Genomic DNA, 20,215 nt, shown 5'->3' with positions numbered 1-20,215 from the left:
GCTTGGGTCCAGTACTTTGTAAATAAGGAAATGGGCCAAGGGGAAGGAGAAGGAACCCCCTTGGTAGGGACCAAAAGACTGGCTATGGCAGACGCTGAGTTGAGGCGAGACCCTAAGAAGTAAAAGGTGGCAGGATCTACAACCTCTGTCCCTACAATAGATAGGCCGCCCAAAGAATACGATGAGTACGTCACGGAGCTCCTCACTCAACTAGAAAGAGCCAAGGAGAAGAGAACTGCAGTAGCAAAGCTGGAAGCGAAAAAGGAGACCATGGCTGCGTTCCAATTCGAGAGAACACACCTCCCTCAAGCATAGTTATGATGCCGCAGTTTCTATGGAAAGTCCTCAGGAACAGTGGAAGTAGTCCACCCGCGGCTCACTGCTTCCACGTATTTTTGGAGATTTGCATTGCTCAATGATATGCCTCACCGCCCGTTCTTCGATGGCCACATCTTTTAGGTTGAAGATATGCCATAATTTAAACTGATTGAAGGCTCGCGTTTCCACTGAAAGTCTATATTTTTCTTGTTCTTCCTTTGAAAAAGGCAATTTGCTAGCCTTTTCTTGGCTTGCCATGATGGGTGCCTGTCATGAAGCCATATTCACCATTAGTGGTTTTCAGAATAAGCAACACGAAACGACTACATGCTTGTTGAACTGAAATGCTTGTGTGCAGAAGTAGACTTTTTCTCCCATTAGTCTATTGATTTTAACTTTTATAATGTTATGAAAGTAGTGTCTAAGAGTTGAAGGCAGGCAACCAAGTCGTCCCCAGTATTTTCAGCTAAATCCACGGCCAAGGTTAGAATTGAGCGCCACTCATAAGAGGGTCTAAGCCCGGCAGGTGGCTGAGGTTTGACAACTCTAAAGAGATCAGTAGCTAATGGTTGTCACTTGGTTTGCTCGTGAGTTTGTAGCATAGCCTTATGTTCCATGGGCGAGGGTTTGGCTATAACTGACGTACAACTTGGTGCATTCGAGAGTTGAGGGAGCATCGCTGGGACCAGATGTGGTCGGTTTGTTAATAATAGGTTTTGGTTTTGGTCGATATATTGGCTTATGCCCTGCTGAGCTAGGCTTTAGAGGTTGCATGGCTTCAACGGCTTGAGTCGCTTGTGGTTTGAGTGGTCCTGACAGGACGTTTCGTGTGGGCAAGCTTGAAGATGGTGTTTGAGTAGTGCCTTTGGATATTTGGGCTTTAGGCAGCCAAATCCAGGTGTTACCCACATAGTAGCCTTGCGCTTGCAACAAGGCCTTGGGGACCCATTATGGCTTGACCGTATGTCGATGTTTATAGTTTCATCTCGGCCTCCTAGGTTTCGGGTGCGGATCCTTAGCCTTGTGAGGCCATGGGTTTTTATACCTAGGTTGCGCTCTCTGTTTAGGTACCCATTTGAACCGGGGTTCATGGGCTTCAGTGTTGGTTCTAGTGGATTTCTAGCCTCGAGGCTGGGTAGGTTGTGACAAGTCCTAACCCCCCTCCTAAGACTTGGTGATGGGTTTCTCTACCGCTGGCTTTGTGGACTTGGAAAGAGTCACACCGCCCTTGTTGAAAGCTGTAACTATGCGGATGATGTTACCCACGGCTAGGTGGATACGTTGCGACTCATAGTCGATGTGGCAAGAGGCTTGCTTCTTGAAAGTTCGTCCTAACAGCGATTCCGTAATTGTGCTCTTAGTGTTGGGTAACACATAGAAGATTATTGGTATGCTTTCAGACTCGATAGGAACTGCAACCTTGCACTTTCCCAAAAGTGTGTAGGGTTGGCCTCCATAAGAGGTGAGATTAGCAATAGTGGACTGCAACTGCAGTTTACCAATTTGGGTCAAATGGTCATGAGTCAAGATATTACAATCAACTCCCTCATCGATCAATGCGTTGATGGTGCATGTGTGTTTAGTAGTGACCCTCATGCATAGGTAAGCTAGTGATACTGCTTCCTCATCCTCATCGTCCACCTGAGTGATAGTGGCTACTCATACGTGGACGGGGGGTGCTAGCATTGGGGGCTCATGCAATGGGTGCGTGGGAGAAAAATATTTCTTTATGTGGCTGCCATTAAAGAAGCCTATGCCCTCACCCTCTAGGGTTTCTAGTTCGATGCTGCCAATTCGGCTGATGGCTCAAACCTTAAAAGGTCCTAGCCCTCGAAACTTCAGCTTTTGCTTATGTCCCTTGACTGAGTACAATAGTACTAAGTCACCCTATTCGAAGCTACACTACTTGACATGCTTGTCAAACCAGCTTTTGCATCTTGCCTTCTTGCATATGAGCGCATGGGTGGCTAGAAGCCAGGTTTCCGTTAAGCGCTCGAGTTCAATCAAGTGTTCTGTCCATACCCCCTTTCCATTCGATATTTCTTGAAAGGCGATCCTGAGGCTTGGTACGAAGAATTCCAAGGGAAGGATTGCCTCTATACCATATGTGAATCTAAAGGGGTTCTATCCTACCGTTGTCTTGTAAGCCATGCGGTAGGCCCACAAGGCGGCCATCAATTTGTTATCCCAAGCACATGGGTGGCTAGGAGCTGGGTTTCCGTTAAGTGCTCGAGTTCAATCAAGTGTTCCATCCATGCCCCCTTCCCATCCCATCTTTGTTGAAAGGCGATCCTAAGGCTTGGTACGAAGAATTCCAGTGTAAAAATTGCAATTATCACACGTGGCTAGGGTGCAATCCTCCAGTACTATGTTGAATTTTTTTTCCCTAACTGCAAGAATAGGCCTTATGCGGAATGTGTTTGTGTATTTGGTAGAAATGTGAGAGGTTGTGGTCTGAATCATTTTCTTGAAAATGTAAATGGGAATTGATCAAGGGATCTTAAGCTATGAATTATTAGTGAGTAAAGTCAGTGTGATTTGCATGGTCATTGTGGCGCATAGATGTGCACTAATTGTAATGTTTTCTCTATGTATTGTTTGTCTTTACACATCTATATGTAGGAATGATTGTCCATTGCGAGCAACAAATCTCTTGCGTTTAAAGAGAGTTCATGGATGCACCATATAAGGAGCACTCGAGTAGTTACATCTTTTGGAAGATGCTTCCTCTGGTGTACATTCCGCAGGAGAAAAAGCTGGGGACGACAATCGAAATTGTTCTTAGATATTGGAGCCTAAAATGGAAGCAACAATCAAGGCATTACTATCCATGGATGTTGACTCTTTCTTATATGGTCCTATTTAGCTTTCCAACTTGCAAAAGTGTCTAAAAGGGGGGATTGTTTAACCTTGATGATCTTGATAATGCCTGTTAGCACTACACTTTGAAGATGTAGCCATAAACTCATATTTGCCTTGAAAGAGCATTCAATCATTGACATAGATATATATATATAGTCTTGTAATCCATGTCTAGTTCCCACAACACTTGTCTTCTATCATTATGAGACTCAAGTATTGTATTTTTGGATGGCAATATGTGCCATTTGAATGTTTTGAAAACCTAAAAAAGCATTAAAATTTAGTTCACATTTTTATATAATAATAAGATCAACATAGTATATACTTGAATCAATCACACTTACATTGCTCCATTTGTACTTTGCAAATATACTCAAGAGCATAAGGAATATTTTTAAGCAAGATAACTGACACTCATCATACAATGGTATGGAAGCCTTCTCTTTGACTGGGTCAAAGGACTTTGGAGTATGCTATTGTATATATGTCTCACTTATGGCTAGTGATTGGATGGCAAAACTCTAGAGGAGGTGCGGTCTAGTAAGAAACCCTCTTATGACCACTTATAGATGTTTGGTTATGAAGCTCATATGCATAGGACAAGTAAAAAAAGCCTGATCCTAATGTCAGGCAATATATTTTTCTTGGATATGGTGATTTAGGAGACCTGGGATGCCATCTATGAGATCTAGAGGCTAAAAAGATAGCATGCACGCATGATGTTATCTTTAATGAGGAGAAGATACACAAAAAACCCATAAAGACCATTAAGATACACATGCTAGTATTTCAAGAGGATGGCCTATCACCATATGAGCAACATATATGATCTCTCCCACATGATGCATAGCTAGGACATCTAAGAGATGTTGAGGTGGGAGTGCCACATCAAGCTAGCTAGCCTTACATATAGTAGGAGATGGACTATTGGGATAACGAGATGCTCAAGTTGAGTAGGGGTTGGGATAATCTACGAGAGTTTCTAGACCACCAAAAAGATACACTCCATCTCTTGAGTATGTCATGGTTAAGAGAATGACACTTGAGAAACCAATTCTCAAGTGTCATTCTCTTAACCCCTACTTAAGAATTGGTTTCCTTGCCGAAGGGCAAGCATGTTCTACCATGCAAATGGGTTTATAAGCTGAAGATATCTCTATTTGACGCATTACTTAAGTATAATATAAGATTGGGAGCTAAAGGGTTCAAGTAAATAAATTGTATTAACTTTGATGAAATCTTCTCACCAGTAGTCAAGATGACCACTCTTCATATGATGCTTGGATTGGTTGCCAAAAGAGGAAATGAAATTTGTCCAAATGGATACTAAGACAATTCTCTTACTTGTGAATTTGCACTAGGATATTTACACATAACAATCATAAGGTTTTATTGTGTAGTGCAAGAAACAATTAGTACATGTAAGCTCAACAAGAGTTGATATGGATTAAACAAGCTCCCAAGGACTGGTATTATAACTTTGATGCTCTCATGAGATCTCAAGTCTATATAAGAAGTGAGATAGATTATTGTTATAGCCTTATTAAATTGATCTTGTATATGGATGGTATGCTTGTTGTAAAAAGGTCTCTTATGGATGTGGGAGCATTAAAGAAAATGTTACATGAAGATTTTGATATGGACAAAGATTGGTTATTTTTGGATCTGATTTCACATTGGAGATATGCAAGCTAGATATTCTAAAGTTGATTTCATGCTTGGATGCATTAGAACTAGTTTATTTTGAACCATTTGTGAAAGAAGCCATTTTCACACTACAATTATTGGAATTGGTTATTTTTTTAGCAACTTACAAGAAGTCCTTTAACCTGGTAAAGACTTGAATTGGTCATGTCAAAAAACTCCTTCAATTTTTTACCATTCACACTACAACTTGACTTCTCACACTCCTCACTCCAATCACAAGCTCCCATGGATACCGCTTGAATTCTAGTTTAGAGAAAGCAATGATGGGATGTAGAGTCAATGGAGAGAGAGACAGACATAGAGAGAGAGAGAGAGAGAGAGAGAGAGAGAGAGAGAGAGAGAGAGAGAGAGAGAGAGAGAGAGAGAGAGAGAGAGAGAGAGAGAGAGAGAGAGAGAGAGAGAGAGAGAGAGAGAGAGAGAGAGAGAGAGAGAGAAGCATACAATAAGTTTTTGTGGGTTCTAAGTTACCTTTAGTTTTCATCATCTTCTCTCATATATGAATGTGCATATAAGAAGTTTTTGTGGGTTCTAAGTTACCTTTAGTTTTCATTATCTTCTCTCATATATGAATGTACAATACTAGTATAAGAGATGCTAATATTAATTCTTTGATATTTTACTTACACATGATTATAATTTCAAAAACATGGTGTCATATTATTTACTTTTGATAGTCCTAATGTTTATATCTTTTACTCATGCATAATTCTCAACAAAATGAATTAGTTTTTATTTCTCAACTATACCTGAAGGTGATGAAACTTGGCACACATCCATACAGATGTAGAGAGCATGCACATTATAGTATCCTACCTTTTGGTAACAATAATTTCAATGCTAATTATTTGATCTCTTACTCTTCTCAATAAGGTCAATTATTGCTTAATGCCATCGCAATGCACTGGAACTTCATGTATATACCCAAACAAGTATAGGGAGTGTCCAAATTGTGGTGTAATAGCACTCATTGTCAATAGTGTTGATCTCAATTCTTTGACTTTTTACACATGTATGATTCTAAGTAGAATAAATTGGTTGTATTGCTTAACTATATTCAAATGCAATGGAGCTTGATATAGATGTTCCCATGGGTGTAGAGAGCATGCAAATTATGTTATCATATTGATTGGCTTTGATCGCATTGACCTGAACTCTTTGATATTTTACATATGCTTATCGTCAAGATACATTTGCCTTATTACTTAATAATATTAGAATGCTATGAGACACCTCAGATGTCAAACTTTTTTTGTCAAACATTGGGGCACCTCAGATGCCAAACTTTGACCAAATGCCTTGATGTTTTTAAACGAGAAGAAATGCACTCTTCTTGCACCCTTACATATCACTATAAATTTTGATTACATTCCGATTTCAACATCTTGGTCATGCAATTTTTTGACTACATATATGTGTGCCCATCATTTAAACAACTTTAGGATTTGAAGGGTTAAATTGACCTTCCCTCCTCATTTTCATCAATAGATAAGCAAGCTACAAAGTGCTTCTCAACCAAGATTGACATGCCACCACACATGGAGCACAAGGAGATAAGTCATCCATGCCACTCTAGAGCACATGGTAAGGCTCTTCGCTTGCACAAGCTTGTCCAAGAAATCAAAGGCTACCACAAAGGAGATAGAGATCCAACACTATGGCCTTGAAAGATTTGATGAATATAGCAAGGGTGTGAGCCGCTCATCCCCAAAAGCCAACTTCTAGAAAGTGGTACACGAGGTTCTATAGGATCTCTATTGCACTGTCCTTGGAAGGTTTTGGGAATACTATATGGAGCTCTCCCATGGTGATTCACAATCTCCATGAAGGGCTTGTAGATGACTAGAGAGAGATGTGATTGACTTATTTGATGATACTCAACCAACAACCATAGATATAAAAAAGACTTGACTATCACAAAAAAGACATGAATTTGATAGTCTATCTTTGTGAGAGAAAAGGTTAGGACTCATAAGTAAATCATGTTAAAAGCTTTTTAGGATTGTAGACATGTATCCTTGTGTTGCAATATATATTATATCAAGTCTTCTTCTACCATTTTACACGTATTTTTGAAGACCCTATAGCTTAAGCACATCTTGATTAGACTTGATATCGACCTCCAAGCCATTCACGAGTTTGCAATAACTTTTGTTCCTCGTACATGCAATATTGACAAGCTTGAGTTAGTGTGGATATCTCAATAAGTATTATACATCAATTGCAAGAAAGAATCACAAAAAGATTATGGTTTTTTTTCGGTGGGGTGCTTGGAATGTGTGTTTCCATGGTATAAAGCATTTGTAGTAACAGATCTAGACTTAAAGTCATGCACACTTGTTGAGTGTGATTCATCAAAGTGTGATTTTGTGCCTTTAATAGTCTTACTTGTGCCAAACCTTCTCGAGAATGATAGAGGAAAGTAACTAGATACATGTTTCAAAACCCTCACAATCACCTACATGGAGTGCAAGTTTGTCAAGGAGCCAACAATAATAGCTTACTAAATCCATCTTCTTTTAAGGAATGGAACCTTAACAAGCCCAACCTTGCCTCCTTGATGCCTATCACAATGGATGGAGTTTAGTACTTGACATTATTGTACATATTTCAATATCTAAAAATATAGGAAAAAGTGCCATATAGCAATCTTGTCAAGGACACCTTTGGTTATCTCATTAAGTATGATTTTGTAGACAATCCATTGTAGAGGCTACAAGATATGGTGGGAGTAGCATCGATACTCATCAAGCCATTACTATTGCCAAACAAGACTTAAACCAAGCTAAGTTCTAGTATGTGATTTTCAAGGTTGAGCTATTAACATTCCAAGATGATTTTGCTTGGACCTAGAAGGCCAAATGATGCTGGCTCAAGGAAATTGTTAAATATTGCTATATAGAAGGGCGGTTCTCTAAAACTTGAAGATAATAAGTTTTAGGATGAACTTGATAAGGTGAGCTTAGTAATATCAACATCACCATTCTATAAAGCTTGATAACAAGTGCATTGGAGCCAAAGGAGTGCACTAATGTTAATTTATTAAAAAAAGAGGCATATAGATGGCACTACATGTGTACATACAATACATTTAGAAAATATAATAGATGCATATTTGTGAATTATGTGCAAAGGAAACAATTATTCATAACACTAAATAATCTTAGTAAAACAAGACTTGCTCATTCATTTATTGAAGTGGACACAAGCATTCATTATGGGAGAAGAGTATGGATACATTGGTAGGAAGGAAAGTGGAATGAGGTAATATAATGCAAGTATGAAATGAAAAGTGAGTGTTTGAATCTTTGATGTGATTGTAACTTTTAAATGGAAAGGTACGTTCGCATGCAAAGTTAAGCTGCGTTCAAAACTTGTAATTGTACTCTCACTTAAGCTTTGTATTTTTCTATATCTAGCCTTTAAACAAATTAATTGGTGGATTTTTCATTTCCAAGACAACTTTCTATTGAATGATGCTTAAGAGACAATTCTCCTCCATTTGCAACATTTCAAACTCACTTTTGGACAAAGAATGTAGACATCCACAACACTATTATCAGGAGTATATTGGTCAAGACTAAGTTGTTCAATCTTTTGCATCATCCATCATCAATAGTCTGTCACTAGACAAGTAGTTGATCATACCACAAAGAACATGCAATTTAGAAAAAATGTTAGTTTGGAAGTGACACTAAAAACATATAATTATACTTCACTCTATCTCTTTATCCAAAAACTATACCCCTTATAGCATGACATTCAATTGTATCGAGACTATGAGTGGTTCTTGATGATAAATTTATTTCTAGTACAATTGCTAGCAATTATGTATGTGCTTTTGGTATTATATAACCCGTCATACTCCAAAACTTTGGAGCTTGTGCTTAGCTTCATAAAGCTCAATATGTCTTATTATATTTGTATGGTACATGTGAAAAATATTATGGCTACACATTGTCCAATCCATATTTGCAAGTTGTGGTAGAGGGATATATTTAAGAGTTCCAAATTCTCTATTACCTTTGGGCAATATCTACTTAGTATCATAAAATAATATTAGACTTTTTGCAAGCTTTGTGTATATGTCCCTAAAACAACTTAAACAATGTCTACACAAAAACACTTGAATTTAATTATCATGCTCTCAATGCTTGCCACTCTATACAATTTGATGCATATACCACAGAGAAAACAAGATAACAAAATAGTTAGACTTTGATCATTCAACAAAACTTGTAGCACTGATGGAGCTTACTATTAGCATCGTGCCAATCCATAATGTTGATTTAGCATGGACTTACTTTTGCAAGAAGATATGTTGCACAAATGCTTCACTCACGTTGCTAGAATCCACTGGTAATAGTCACGAGTATCCTCCCAAAAAGGAACCATGGTAAGTATCAATGATCCAATTTTCATCTTCATCCTTTCTATTGTGCACTTCCATTGAAAGGATATTTGCTCTTCTCTTTAACATTTTGAGCTACCAAAACAAATACAAAAAATGATTAGTTATCACTTTATAACATAGAATTTCAAAGTGAATGTCCATCACTAATAGAGAGTATAAGGTAATTTGTAGTAGAGAGCTAAGGATTTGCGAGACTAGAAATCAAATGCATGTGTTATTTGTGTATCCATGATTTAAAATGGATAAGAATTTACCTCGACAAAGATACTTTTCAAGGGATGTGGAAGCTTCAATATACAATTATCTTACACTTGCACATAGCACATCAAACACTTAATACAAATTTAATTGAGAACCTAAACCCTAAACCCAATAACTTATAGGGAGTTACTAGGGAGGTTGTGAGATCATTTGGAGTAGGGAGACGAGGAACTATGAGTGTTTGTCAACACATCCATGACCATAGAAAGGTGAAAACTTACCTCAGCAAAGGAGCTCTTCAAGAGAGATAAGTGCTCAAATATACCCTTGTATCATACCTGCCTGCATCATAAACTCAATACAAACAAAAAAAATGAAGGATTAATCTTATAATAGAGCAAAACATAGTAAAAACTTACATGTGAGGACGACTGTAGAAGAGAAGACACGATTTAGGTTTGAGGATGATACATATATGATTGGTTGGACTGGGAATTGAAATAGCGATGACCAATTAACTTGCCCAAGTTCTTCTCTGCATTTGAATCAATGAAATTGTACATGAAGTAAGAATACATGTCCATACAGTTCATACCTCTCAATTAAAAGCAGCAGAAGTGACAGAATCGACACATTTTCATGTAAATGCTTACCATTCAGGAATTGCTGCCTCAGTCAAGATAGCATTGCTTCTGCATCTTAGATGCTCTTTTTTTCTGTGAGGAAATGTGCTCACAAATATTCTGCTATTTGTTTGAAGGTATTTTTCTTACTCTAGCTAGTCCGCTTGGCATTACCAATTTCTGTTTGGAACAAAATCAATAAAAACAATATTATATGTAAATAGTAGCTGTACGGGCATTACTTTACAATGTCCAGCAATGCACATGATTGATAGTGTGATGACAATTAGAAGCTTGACCTCTGCCAATAAAGGCTCATAATCTTTCTGTGCTTCATGAAGCTGTGCCATTCGTCTACTAAGTTCTGCCCTCATGTTTGCCTCAGTCAGTTTCCAACTTCTCTCTCTCTTTTCTATTTCTTCTGTGAATAATACAAGATAACCAGCTCTGAATTAGACTTCAACACATGGAATACAGGTCTCGTAGGATGTTGCATTAGTTAAGAGAACTGATGAATATAGGTTGAACAATTCATATAGTCCTTGTATTAGACTTTTTAGGGGAATTCTTGGTTATTTAGTTATATCTTTGATGTCATATACCATGCTTGTAGATAAGAGGAAGCACAAAAAAACATTAGTCACCCTAGGGCATGGTATTAGGCATTGGGGATCTCTTCAATAGAGGCGAAGCACGGCAAGTTACATTACTGCATGCGAAGAGGTCTCTATCAAGCTAGCCAATCTATGTAATAGGAGTTGTTGATTGTGATGTTAGACATGGGGAATCTCCTCAATAGAGGCTATGTACAAAGGCAGCTTGATTTGCTGTATTTGCAGAGGTCTCTATTGAGCTAGACAATCCATGTAATAGGAGTTGCTGCCCATATTGATATCTGTGATTAATGGTCAGTGGTTATGCAGATTTGTCGCTCCGAAAATTGGGTGTGATGTTAAGATAAAGTAGGTATTGGATGATGTGACATGGCTTAGAAGTCATGAACCAAAGACAAATAAATATCCTTGGAAAACATTCTTCGGAGCAGGTTATTTCAAGAATCAACCATTGGCTTAGATGGAGCCTCCTAGAGATGTCAAGATAGCATGTAGGATATGGTGGTCAATGATAGCCATGTCTGTACTTTCAAACAAGCTTGTACAAAAGGTGAGTTACAGATGCATAATTCTCCAATCTTGAGGCGAGTTTGGGATTTATAGAGCTGTTCTGCCACAGTTCAGTGAAAGCAATTATCCAAAAGATTACAGACTATAGTCGCCACTGTCCATACTAATGTCTTTCATGAATGCTCGATGGATATGCAAATTTGTTACTTAATAAATTGGCTGGCAAGTTTTAGTGAGTTTTGGCTGCTGTGACATGGCCTCAAGATGTGATCCAGTGTAGGTTGGCTATGGCTGCTATGGCTGATTGCCGGTCTGATTCACAGTTTTAGGTTAGAAAACATGGGAATTGAGCTGTCTTAGCCTTGGCACAGCACTTTATTGGTTATTTCAATAATCCCTTAGTAAGTTTAATGCATGCTTGCCACATCATCAACTTGGCTTTGGTCCATCTTCACACAAATTCAAAGCCTAAACCTGTTATTTGATTAGGTGCAGTCCCCCCTAATCCCTCATGTGTATATTCTACTATACACAAATGGTCCTAACTGCTAGAAACATCAATAAACTATTATGTTAATTTACGTGATACTTCCTCCTCAATAACTATTTTTGTTGTTAAAAACAGAACTTGAAAGATCTAACTCTAAATTGGAAAACCTTTCTTAAATGCGCTTACTTAATCGTATGTTAAGACTCCTCATGTGTATATTCTACTATACACAAATGGTCATAACTGCTAGAAACCTTTTTTGCTATTTGTTACATCAATCAACTATAATGTTAATTTAGTGACACTTCCTCCTCAGTAACTATTTTTGTTCTTGAAAACAGAACTCAAAATCTAACTCTAAATTGGAAAACATTTCTTGAATGGTGCTTACCTGATCGCATGCTGAACTCTTGTTTGGAGAATCCTTCCACTTTACCAAGTACTCTTGGTAAACGATATTTCTTATTCATCTAGTATAAACTTCTAAAATTCTTTCAGGTTCATGTGGAACTGATTGTTTATCAAAGAGCTCCACTATCTTATACCTTCAAACAAGATTATCTCACCCATCTTGTTTTTTAGCTAGCTTACATTAAAAATTACAAGTATCTTACTTGTAGAGGAAATTGGGGCTTGTAAGCCATTTAACATGTTCTCTTAAGTATTGTGAATAGACTGTAATATCTAGACGCTAGGGGATAGTTTTGGACATTGTCTCATTTTCATGGTTCCTGATTGCACAAGCAACCTCAAATAAACTTTTGCTCTTCTTTCTCAAAAATGGGGTTCTCAATGTGGGCTAACATAGATTCTGGCTGTATTTTATGTCTTTCTAATGCTCTTTCTGCAAGTGTTAACATTTCATTCATACTTGCTAAAAAGCCTTTAGTTTCTTGAACCTTCTCTTGTTCTATCCTACTGCATAAGGAACTCTAGGTTGAAGCCCATATATTATTATGCTTTGTGAATCTGTTGGCTGCCTTGACAAAGCTATTTTCCTACTGGATAGAACTGTCTAAACTTAAATGAAGCTGTCCCAGTGCTGTTCATGGCTGTTCTCTCTATTGCAGAGTCTGATTGACTGTCAAGCTAATGCTCTGCCTTCTTGGAAGCTGACGACTGACTGCTCTTTGGACTGTTGTTGCCCTCACCCACATGGCAGGAGATCCAGATTGTGTTAGATCAGCTGAACCAATTCAATGGATGTAAATTTACAGCTGATATCTTGTATCCAAAGAATTTAGGACTCTGCTCATGAGTGGCAAAAGTGCCAACTGATTGTAGTTTCATGTATCTTGGATTCATGGAATAAAGAGGTTGCAAATACCACAAGGGGTGCAAAGGTTTCTGAGCCAATGCTGTGTTGGTGTATTTGGGGGTCTATGCAAGAGCAATCTGCCTCCCTTCGTCTTGTTAATCAAATTACTGGATATGGTTGTACTGTTCTATTAAAGGCTAGTCTCTAACAGTTGGTTGGCTCGTGTGTCCATAAATAGGGATCTGTCCACAGGAAACAGTGCAGCCTGTCCTGCGCATCCTGAGACTATACAGCCATGTCCAGCTCCCATCTAGTTTCATGCTTGCGCTGCTGCCCAATAGGGCACCTGCAGCTCACATGCAGTCTGTCCTGTGCCCATCCTGCAGAGTGTACTAGCTCAGCAACAAATACAAAGGCAGGTGGATGGTGTTTATCGGACATGGGACACACCAATGCAGGACATCATAAGTGCAGAAACGGACACTGCTTGTCGCATTGATGTGGATTTTCTTGATCAGCACTTGGCTGGGGTAGAAAGTAAAGATGCTTTGGATTCGGATGAGGATTCTCGGGACACAAGGACATTCCTGAGAATGCTGAAGGTGATGAAGCAGGCAAGCATTGCAAGATAGTGTTGGATCCTAAATATATGACTGTTTTGGAATCGTTGCAGCAAGGTGGTTCCCCTCCTTTGCATGGGTAGGGGAGCATGTACCAAGGTGAGATGTCTCAACAAGATGTGTGTGCACCTTGCTTGCAGACCAATGAGTCTTTCCAGTATATGCTTGCTAGTGCAAACAATCTGATGAATGATTATGCATGTGTGAATGAAGGAAAAGTAAATTCTTTACCAGATGGTGTTCCTGTGGTGGCTGTCATGGGGACAGAAATAGTATTACAACAGATTGCTGCCTTCCATGCGAGGGCAAACATCTTTTATTTTACAGGAAAGACTCCTTTGATTCCCCATATTACAGCATGGCTGCAGTTAATGCTACTAAAGGATGAGGCATGTCAGACTGATACTTTAGGCCAACTATAGGCCCCTCTTGTAGAGGAGATTTATGATGGCCCTAAAGGATTTTTCGCTTTCATTCTTTGGATGTTCATGGATAATGCAATGTATCTCTCTGTTTCTCGATGGTCAGTTGGTTCATGCTGTCCCATGGAGACCCATGGAGGAATTTCAGGATATTCTTAGACAGGCATGCCCAATTTGGGTAGAGGCAGTTAATTTCCCTTCTCACCTTTGGCGGCTTCTTCCACTTGTATTGAGATCTCTTGATCAAGTGTCGGTGGAGCCTACTTGGCCTTGTGGAACAAGAACAAGAGCATGCATGCTTTGGGATACTGGAAATTTTCATCCTAATTTGAGGCACCAGGGTTGCATATGTTGGTTTTTGAGCTTAAATGGGGAAGTTTTGTAGGACATTGTTTCAAATGTAGCCAGTTGGGTCATTTATGTCTTTGAATGTGATCATGCTCAAGATGTCTTACAGGGTAGTTTGGATCTTGAGGTGGATATGCCGGAGTGTGAACACCAAGTTGTGCCGCAACAATCTATCCCTCCCCCCCGCACTTCTTGGTTTGCACAGATTCACTAATACAGATTCCCTTCAGGCTAGGCTTACTGGTGAGTCACATCTTGTCAATTAGGGTCAACAAGTGTCCAATGATGCTCCTTGGGTTTTCATGGTTAAATGCCATGCTCACTAGGGAGCTCATTCGATTCGTGCGCATTCAGTCTCTGATAATATCACATAGACCTTTCAACATAGAGGTAAAGAATTCTATTGTGAACCTCAATCATCTCGTGTGCTTGCGACTGCAATGGTTGGTAAAGGTGCCTTGGATTCTACTTTGTGGTTTGATGCTCATGGCATGTTGTTGACCTCTCGAGATGCATTCCGTGTTCAATAACATGAGTTTCCTCCTGGTGCTTTGATCTACTGGATTGCTCTTTCATGCGGCAATTGATGACTACCATGGGCTTTGGTCCCCGCATGAGTTCTTTTATTGACACTATCAATTGGGATGCAATGGCACATGTTATGCTTGATGGGGGAGTCAAAGATGAGTTTGCCTTATCTCCTTCTCTTTGTCAAGGATGTCCTCTCACATTGTTTGCATTGGTTACTCACCCGATACCCTCTTTGCTCGATGTGATGGCTGATGATGGGGATATTATTGGTTTCTCTCTCCAAGTGGTCAACTTTTGGGTCAATCATTGGCAGATGACTCCTTTATGTTTCTTAAGGCTGAATGAACCTCGAGCAATGGCTATTTGACGTCTATTTGGTTTAGCTTTGGGCCTTCATGTAAATTCTCAAAAATCTACATTGATTTCTTATACAAAGACTAATTTCCAAGTATTGCGTTAGGAGGGAGGAGTTGTTTGTAAAGGTGATATTACTTGGCACTTCGGATATCCCATTGGTGTGGGCGTGCCTCCTAGAGCATTGCTTGATTGGATGTTCTCCCATATTCACGATAGGTTTATGTATTGGCTAGGCCATTTGCAACCATTTTTGGTGGGTTGATATGTAATTTTTGCAGTAAACCCTAATTCACAGCAGAAATTAGGGTTTAGCAGCCACCTTGGGATCCGTGCCAAAGATTGAAGGCTCAAGGGATTGAAATCAGCAACTGATAATTGAAGGTTATCAAGGGATTTCAGGAGCCAGCCCATCCTGAATTGATTTGGGGCAGCATTTGGCCAGCCAAGGGTCAAATTGGAGAAGAAGTCCTGGGTGAAACAAGAGGCAAATGACCTAAAAGGCTTGCTGGACATTTATGACAGCAAGAGCAATTGGTTAGCAAGAGGAGATTGAAGAATCTCAAGTTGTACTCCTTCCAATTGAATAAAAGCTAAAGAAATACTGCAAGGGGCGCCAATTTTGAGGCCAACAGGATGTCTATTGTCCAAGAATGTTATGGTAAAGTGTGTATTTCATTTTATGTGCATTTATTTATTGTTGTAATTAACTCTTAAATCAGGTTATCACCACCCATTCCAAGAAGGAAGGCTGGTTTCATGCATTAATTGACCCTTGGACAAGCATTAATCCATTAATTAATGCCTAGTCCCTAGTGTCACCACTAACACTTAATGGCCAATTAATAATCCTAGGGGCAAACTGACACAAAAATTCACCTAGAATCTAACAAAGTATAACTTGTTACAACTTTTGTCTTTGACACCCATCTTTTTCACAGGGTCCTTAGGTCTTCAACTGTGAGAAAGTAGCTTGCACCTCACATGTGCAACACATGTGCATCTTTTAATTGCACATTTGATTAATTACACATGTGAGTGAGTGAGATGCTTGAGTCTCGACTCTTGAAACTTGAGTCTTGAAAGTTGAAGACTCGAGAGGCCTGAGGGTTGGGGTAAAGTTGAAAGAGCAAGAGTGAGAGAGAGGGGATGGGAGATGAGAATGGCAAATACTTTGATAGGGTGCGGGATAGAGGGGATGGGAGATGAGATTTGAGAATGAAAAATGCTTCGATAGGGTGCAGAAAAGAGAGGATGGAAGATGAGATTCGAGAATGGCTAATGACAAGTCCATTCAAGAATCAAGATCTAAGAGAGGAAGATGAGAATGATAAGTGCTTGCTGAATTGGTGTGGAAGCATGGAAGAGAGGAGCACCTTTTGTAGATGAGAGAAGGGTCAAAGTTCAAACAGTCAAAGAGGGGTCAATGGTCAAAGAGAGGGCTGCCAGCTGGAAGGAAACCAAAGAGGGCTGGGAGGGGGAGGGGGAGGGGGGGAGTGCATGGCTGGAAAAGGGGGTGGGATGAGGTATCCAAGGCTTCCCACCCTCCCAAAAAGTGCAATGCAGGCAGGCGGAACACGCAAGACTAAAGACGGGGGCGCTGGGGATGCAAGACACGCAGATGAGGTGGCCCAAATAGACCCAAAATATCATACGGATACGTCCCATATGGATCGTACGGTACAAACACTACCATACGTCATACGAAGACAACTATGCTTTTGGGTGCCAAGAGGCTATAGTCACATTTGGTCAACCTTGCAAGAGTTCAACAATATAATCCATTGCCTACTTTTCAGCTTGCTTCCCCTTGGCAGGACTGGATGTTTGTGAAACTTGATGACTTTCAAAGAAGGTTGGCTAATCAGATGTACCATAAAATGGTAGAGGATAAGAGATGAGTATTTAAGAAAGCCAATAAAGTTTAGTGTGCTCGGGATAGCAAAGTGAAGTGGTGGGACAGATTTATTCAATTGTGGAGGTCCAAGATTCATTATCAAGGGAATGTTTTTATGTCGAGACTGCTTATTGGAGGTCTTTCCACTAGGGATGTGCTATGTGCCCGCAAGATCTCACATGGTAGATGTATCTTTTGCACTACATGTGATGAGACATTGCTTTATCTCTTCATCTCTTGCCCTCTAGCCTAATAGATTTGGAGCTTTGTTTCCCATGTGTGGACCTCGGTGACCTAGCAACAAACGTCCATCTAGTCTTGGTCCTGGGCAAGATGCCTTCTTCATCCAATTTTGCAATCAAATCATCCATGCCTCTTCCATTTTCTCATATGAACCGCTCTATGGCACATTTGGCACACCCATGGTCATCTTTAATTCGGCCTTAGGCATTCGTGGTCATGTGGCCTATGTTTGAGGATTACTATTATGACAAATCTCTTCCACGGTTTCAATGGACCTGGTTCTCCTTGATGTAGCTACTCGTTGGTTTGATATTGTTCACTCTACTTCTATTGTGCTGCCAAAATGATGTTTGTGTGCTAGGATTTGGTAGTCCTTTGGCTTGACATGTGAATTGTTAGAATTTTTTGGCTGGCTAGAAGGCTTGCTTCATGTGAGTTGTTACCATTCTGTTTGGTAGGCATGATGTAACGAAAAGAGAGAGAGAGAGAGAGAGAGAGAGAGAGAGAGAGAGAGAGAGAGAGAGAGAGAAGTGATGGCACTACCCTAGGTCACCTACCTCAAGCTATCGCAACCCTAGGCCCAACCCCATCGTAGAGGAGAGGAGAGGAGAGGCCATCGCAACCCTAGGCCCACCCCCATCATAGAGAAGAGGAGGGAGGAGAGATGAGAGAGGAGAGAGGAGGGAAGAGCCAAGAAGACGAGATGCTGCCTTGGGCATGCACTTCTGTTTGGTGCTCCCCATCTAACGTGCTGCCCTTGAGGTCGCACTGACCTAGGGCCTGTAACCTATCTATAGAATAACCTAGAGGCTGCACAATAATCTGTATGCTGGCTTATTTTTGCAAGAAGAGAGAGAGAGAGAGAGAGAGAGAGAGAGAGAGAGAGAGGGTGTTGGATGTTAATTTGCATATGGCAGCTTTGAGGCTAGCTCTTTTATAGGCACTATGTGTAGAGAATCATCCCTGGTCAGATATTGAAAAATTTTGTATAGAAAACACTAGTATCTCTCATGGCAGCATGGTTATTCATGCTTTTTGGTGACATGTGCTTAATTCCACAAGACCTATTTAGGTCTCCCAGTCTTTTCTCCTTTCTCATTTGATCGCATCTTGGCAAGCAATGTTATGTTTGCAGTTTGGCACCCTTCTGATTTTCGTAAAAGGAGGAGAATTTGCGGCAAGGTAAAGTGTTGGCTACCTCCACGTTGTTGGATTGGCCTGATAAAGATTTGCAGAGAGACAAGTTTAATCAGATGGCTCGTTTGGGATTGTAATCAGTCCTTAATGGTGTCATTCCTGGGCAGGCTCGTTGTCTTTATTCTTTTCGACGTATTTGTCAGCACTTTCAAGTGCCTAGAGGTTATCACGGCATTTGGTCGTCTATACAGGATAGGCTTTTGAGGTTCTCTCCTTTGCCTACGTTACAGCCATTGTTTCCCTAGCATGATTGGATGTTTGTGATTCCTGATGATTTTGAGAAAAGGTCAACTAACCAAATATATCATCAAATGGTGGAGGCCAAGAGATGGGTCATGGGTAAGGCTAATAAATTATGGCATCTTCGAGATAGCAAAAAGAAGTGGCAGGAAAGATTCATCCAGCTCTCGAAGTCTAAGGTTTGATATTAGGGTAAAGTATTCATGTGGAGGCTGCTTATTGAAGGTCTTCCAACTGGGGATGTGTTGCGTGTCCACAAGATCTCTGCTCGTCGTTGTGTATTATGCACTACGTGTGATGAAATAGTGCTTCATCTCTTTGTCTCTTGCCCTGTTGCTGGACAAATTTGGAGTTTTGTTTCCCACGTGTGGTCTTCTGCGATTCAGTACCGGATATCAGCTCGTTCGTGGATTATGGAAAAGATGACTTCTACGTCCTCTTTGCATTCAGATTATTCCTCCTCTTCCATTTCCTTAGATGGGCAGCCTTGTGGCATATTTGGCATACTCAGAATGGCTTCATTTTTTATTCAGTATCGGGCATCCATGGTCATGTAACCCATGTTCATGGTTTAGTGTTATGGTAGATTTCCTCTATGGTGTCAACTAATCTGGTTCTTCCTAACATTGCTGCTCCTTGGATGGATATTGTTTGCTCCACAATAGCTGTCCTTTCTGAGTGACATTTCTGTGTAGTCTTGGTAGAATTTCATTTGTGTCTGTGTTTTTTTCTTTGCTGACCTGATGGTCTTCCATATTTGGATAGACTACTCTATGAGGAGGAATTTCACATTGCTAGCCACCTATACACAAGAGATTGTCTCACAGATATACTCACATACATCATGCATGTGGGCATCAAGCCAAGTCACATGGACCATTACGTTGTCATGGAATACAATCCTAACTTTTATGATTAGCTTCTTCTGTAGAAAGGTCCTACATCATTTACATAGTCTAAATTTACTTGCACAAATAATATAGTCACTTTGTAAACACATACGTTTCCTTTCATTTTATTCCTTTCTCTTTGTCATTCATTAGTTGACACACATTCTTGAGCCATGAAACATTATATCTGCCAACTCTCCTCCCTTGCAAGCTAGGAAGCATTGGAAATTTTTGGAAAGGGGAGGGGGTCAATAGCATTGAGGTCTTGCACCATGCCAAAATTGAACATAGCCTTCATAGATCAGGTGGTGGATGCCTAGGGGCCCGATTTGGATGATGAAGAATGGCAAGAAATGGTTCCTTGTACGGAGATGGCTGCCTCTTGTTCCGATGTCCACTTTGGTACTAATTTGCAGTTCTATTAAATGCAGTAAACATGTCTCCAATGCAACGAGCATACCCTTGATGATGTTGTGGTT

General features: G+C 40.0%; 1 protein-coding gene across 7 annotated transcripts in view; it reads right to left on the bottom strand.

The window, feature by feature from the left end:
• Positions 1-7,111: 7,111 nt before the first annotated feature.
• The window catches only part of LOC148027064 (uncharacterized), a 110,873-nt gene continuing 97,769 nt past the window's right edge, over positions 7,112-20,215 (bottom strand). For 4 of the 7 annotated variants that reach the window (XM_087691599.1, XM_087691596.1, XM_087691602.1 and 1 more), the window contains 4 exons: positions 10,422-10,543; positions 10,153-10,302; positions 9,781-10,034; positions 8,827-9,370 (listed from right to left, as the gene is read on the bottom strand). In XM_087691599.1, coding sequence (XP_087547725.1) covers positions 10,246-10,302; positions 10,422-10,543 — 179 coding nt within the window. In that variant the 3' untranslated portion in view covers positions 8,827-9,370; positions 9,781-10,034; positions 10,153-10,245. Of the gene's footprint in view, positions 7,449-8,826; positions 9,371-9,780; positions 10,035-10,152; positions 10,303-10,421; positions 10,544-20,215 lie in introns of those variants that run through there. The other 3 variants (XM_087691597.1, XM_087691598.1, XM_087691601.1) reach the window with 3 other exon arrangements.

Source organism: Lygodium microphyllum, chromosome 13, assembly GCF_053477565.2.
Source record: "Lygodium microphyllum isolate KBCC chromosome 13, Lygodium_microphyllum_v1.1.10, whole genome shotgun sequence".
Lineage (NCBI taxonomy): Eukaryota > Viridiplantae > Streptophyta > Polypodiopsida > Schizaeales > Lygodiaceae > Lygodium > Lygodium microphyllum.
This window is presented reverse-complemented; position numbering and strand designations above follow the sequence as displayed.